The sequence below is a fragment of the Austrofundulus limnaeus genome, unplaced genomic scaffold (genome assembly GCF_001266775.1).
Source record: "Austrofundulus limnaeus strain Quisiro unplaced genomic scaffold, Austrofundulus_limnaeus-1.0 Scaffold1, whole genome shotgun sequence".
NCBI classification, from domain to species: domain Eukaryota; kingdom Metazoa; phylum Chordata; class Actinopteri; order Cyprinodontiformes; family Rivulidae; genus Austrofundulus; species Austrofundulus limnaeus.
Genome location: NW_013952403.1, coordinates 2,854,622 through 2,859,099, shown reverse-complemented (window position 1 = coordinate 2,859,099; position 4,478 = coordinate 2,854,622). Strand labels below are relative to the sequence as shown.

At 37.3% G+C, this 4,478-nt stretch overlaps 1 protein-coding gene across 4 annotated transcripts in view; it reads left to right on the top strand.

The window, feature by feature from the left end:
* Positions 1-4,478, top strand: part of fgf13a (fibroblast growth factor 13a) — a 100,240-nt gene that overhangs the window by 76,425 nt on the left and 19,337 nt on the right. For all 4 annotated transcript variants that reach the window (XM_014004834.1, XM_014004822.1, XM_014004841.1 and 1 more), the window contains one exon: positions 3,064-3,167. In XM_014004834.1, coding sequence (XP_013860288.1) covers positions 3,064-3,167 — 104 coding nt within the window. The remainder of the gene's footprint in view (positions 1-3,063; positions 3,168-4,478) is intronic.

Below are 4,478 nucleotides of genomic sequence, written 5' to 3'. Positions count from 1 at the left end.
TATAAAATGTACAGTATTTCTCTGAATGTTGCTTATTGTACTCGGGAAGCTGGGACACAGAGATGTCTGCTGTGTAAAAAGGGAAAAAAAAAAAAACAAGATAAGGGCAATGAAATGACCCATCAAAAGCCTCTGTAGTGCACTTCACTCCAAAGAGTTGGAGATAGAGATCTGCTAAGTGGTTGACAAGAATATTTATGGCGAGGAACACATTGAATCACAGAAGAGCTTAACCATCAGGATGTGCGAGGTTTTCTGTTCAATTTTGTTTAGTGTTTCCCTTGAATTTGAAAACAGATGAACTTAAACTTAAGCCATGTGATACAATTCCAGTCTAGACATTATTAATGTTTGTCAGCATAATAAAAATATTGATGCATGCACATAAAGCAGTAAAGGTAGACATAATGTTTGTAAACATGTAGAGCGATACCACATAGATCACAAAGCAAAGCTGACTTGATTGAGCACCTTGGCCTGAATGCAGCCTTTCAGGTGGATGTTTATCTGTTCATCTGTAGGTTCAGTTTAAGCAGCTTATTAAATACAAACAGAACAGGTGGACGTTATTTACTCTGAGGTTGTGAACAGCTGCCGATTTGTTTAGATTCACAACAAAACATTTAACTTCCCGATCATGGACAGGGTCAGGTATTTGTCCTTTTTTTTTTTTTTTTTTTTGCTGTGCATTCTATGTACTTTGCTAATTGCTATTTATGCATTTATGTGGGCTTAGTTTATTGATGAAGTTATTAATTATTAATACATTTTTAAAACTGCATCATTAGGAGATTTATTGAGCTCACAGAATTTCATTATTGGTAATAAGCTGCATTTATCATGTACTTGGTCTTGGAGAGGAGCCTGAAAACAAAGACCCTCCCTTTTGTTCTGGTTGTAGAATTTCCTGAAACGTCTATTAGACCTGCATGGTGCAAAGTATTCTGTTTCAGTTGCAGGGGACACTTTGCTATTTTATACACTGAAGCCACTGGAGGCCATTCATGGCTTTATTTATAATGTGGGGTATTTATATTTTTTTTTCTTCTATTCACAGGAAGGCTAAAACAGAGGAAATATGAATCTTAGAAGAACCATCAGCAGCTGCAGCTTTCTGAATAAGCTATAAGGCTTTTATTTAACTCTTCTGATAACCAGAATAACTTTTCTAGTCTAGTCTGTAAATGATGAAGGATCTGACCAGTTTTTCATCTTCTAATTTACAGATGTACAAAGATGGAAAAATACTGTTTTGGAGACTTACTTAAAAGGAACCACGATTAGTTGTAACGTTAGACTTTGTTTGATAAACATTTATTTTAACTGTAAAATAAAGACTGTAAAAATACTGTAGGGTGTTTAGTTTTGTAAATTTTTAAAAATGTACTGTATTTTAACACGGACGGGCCATTTTATTTACACGCAAAGCATTCTGGGTAAATGATGACGTGGATAGGTCCTCGGTGTGAGTGAGCTATATCCACCCTGAAGGTTAATCTTGGACAATATCTGATGATCGACTCTTTTAAATGAAACCAGAGAGCGTTGACAGAGAGGAGAAGGTAGAAATGACTCAGCCTGAAACTGAAAATATGGATGGAGGACAACAGAGCTGCTTCATGGAAGAAGAACCTCAGCTTAGCCTGTTAGTCTTTGCACTAGCGCCAATTCTATATTGCCTTATATGTATTAGCTGAGCACTAGCGCGACAAACAAGCTAAACTGAGGTCCTCCATCCATATTTTCAGTTGCAGGCTGAGTCATTTTTGCATTCCCCTCGCTGTCATGTGGATAGAGGACCTCAGTGACGAGAGGAGAATGTGTAGCGCTGAGCTAATACATATATATGGTGACAGCGTCGGGGCTAACGCGAAAGCTAACAGGCTAAGCTGAGKTTCTTCTTCCATGAAGCAGCTCTGTTGTCCTCCATCCATATTTTCAGTTTCAGGCTGAGTCATTTCTACCTTCTCCTCTCTGTCAACGCTCTCTGGTTTCATTTAAAAGAGTCGATCATCAGATATTGTCTAATATTAAACTTCAGGGTGGATATAGCTCGCTAGCAGCCTCACACTGAGGACCTATCCACATCATCATTTACCCAGAATGCTTTGTATGTAAATAAAATGGCTCCATCCATGTAATATAGTTTGAAACTTTTAGTTTAAACATTTACAAAACTAAACATCCTACAGTATTTTTACAGTCTTAATTTAACAGTTAAATATATATGTTTATCAAATAAAGTCTAATGTTACAAATAATCGGGGATCCCTTTAATATGAAATGTCAAAGATCACACCAAGGTTTTTCACAGAAGTATTAGGAGCTATTGTAATTTTATCAAGAATGCCTACAATATCACAACCTACTCACCTGTTCACACACTCACGTTCACACTGAGCAGTAGGCCGGGGGTAACATGTGGAATCTTTCCTAAAAACGCTTTGACATGCAAGAATAAGAAGTCAAGACCAAATGTCCATCCATGCTTTTTCTGTACCCATTTGATCCTGTTCCGAGTCTCAAAGAGACTGTTGCCTAATTTCAAAGGAAACTCGTTTTGCACAATGAAATTCTACAGAAACTCCCCGGCTGTGTTTTAAACCCAGGGTCTCATTGCTGCAAGGCAACAGTGCTGACCACTGGCACTACTCTGCAGTCCATTCTAATTAAACACATAGACAGGTTTTGTTTTTTGTGATTTAAGTTTGTGGTGAAACAAGCAACAATGCATATTTCAAATATTTATTTTCTACAATTGTATTTTTGATTACGCTCATTTGGCATTTTTGAAACATGTTTATCAGATAATGATTCTCTGAACTAAATTAATTGAGTATAAAAATACTCATTTGCAAATAAGTTTAATTAAAAACAGCTCTTTTATTAATAGCTTATTTTTGTAATTTTATTCCAACACAGGAATAATAGCCACTGACAATTTAAAGTGGAATGTTTTGTGCAGAATTTACAGATTGATTCAGGACAGTTTCAGAAATACAGATCAGTAATTAAAGTGTAGCTTTGTTTAACCCTTTTCCCCTACTTTTTCATGTTTTTCAGCCATGTTCAACCTCATTCCAGTGGGCCTGCGAGTGGTGGCCATTCAAGGGGTGCAGACCAAACTCTATCTGGCAATGAACAGTGAGGGCTACCTCTACACATCAGTAAGTGTGAGACTTTTTTGTGTGTTTGTTGCCGGACAAGGCTTCATTTTTTATTCAAGACTTTTCAGGTTTAGCTGTGGGCATAAATGAATCTCACCTTTAAATGAAATGACATGAGCAGGACAGAGAGGAACTTACACTGCGTGATGTAATTTAGTTTTGTTTGTGGATAGAAGTAATCCACTCTCATGCTCACTCAGACACGGCACCCCAAGCCTGATGAAAGAATAACATCATTTTCTGATAAATTCAGTGTCAATAGTAGGTTCAAGGATTGTGTAAGCCTTCAAAGCTGTGACATCTCAGACAGTCCCGGTTGGCGCTTTGTCTTTGATTAAATGAGCAAGGTTATACATTATTCAGTTACTGGCCAAGTAATGTCTCAGTTCGTCTTTTTCCCAAATGCCATCACTGCACTGTGAGGCAGGCGTCACTCAGAAGACTGACAGGCTGGTTGGATTTACAACCGGAGGGCACCACAGGCACACTTACCGCTGACAGACACTCTTTGTAGTCAAATTATTAAAGATTGTTCTTTATGGTAAAGGTCTCCAGACTGATCGCAAGAAGCAGACGCAATAAACAAAATCTAATAATGTTGTGACTTTTTGCAGTGGCTGACAGGCTATTGAWTACCAACTCAGGTCAGAGTTAGATKAAGAAGAAATACCATGATCTTTTGATTAAATGCTTCTGCCTTTGTCTTAATTTTTCATAAAACAAACATGTTTGCCACAATAAACAGACCTAAGAAGAGCAGCTTTAAGTGGTTGGAAAGGTTTGAAAAATAGAATCTTAACATGAAGAGTAAATACTGGTTGACTTCYACTTGCGGAGGTGGAAAGAAAAATTGAAAGTAGAGCTCACAATAAGGCAGAAAAATCAGATGTAAAGCAGATATGCTCAAATTTAAAYCTCAGTGCACTTAAATAGAATTTTAATCCTTGGCCTTTTTTTGTTTTGTTTTTTAACACTTAAATTTTACTCAAATAAAGAAAAGAAAAATTCGGATTTCTACAAAGACTTCTGCTGCCTGCACAATATGCATATCTATGCTTTTTCAAATACTGTCTCTCATGAGGAATACAGTACATCTCATCTATGTGTTAAAATGGAAGGCAGCGGTTGGGGGATGGGCTGCAGAGCATCTAATTTCTGCTAAATTAGAGAGGAAATTGAAGTGAATGTGGAGCTGGTTACTAATAGTCCCTGTCTTCCTGGAATTGATGTTATGGTGAAGCATTGCATTTAAGTATGCACACACACACACACACACACACACACACACACACACACACACACACACACACA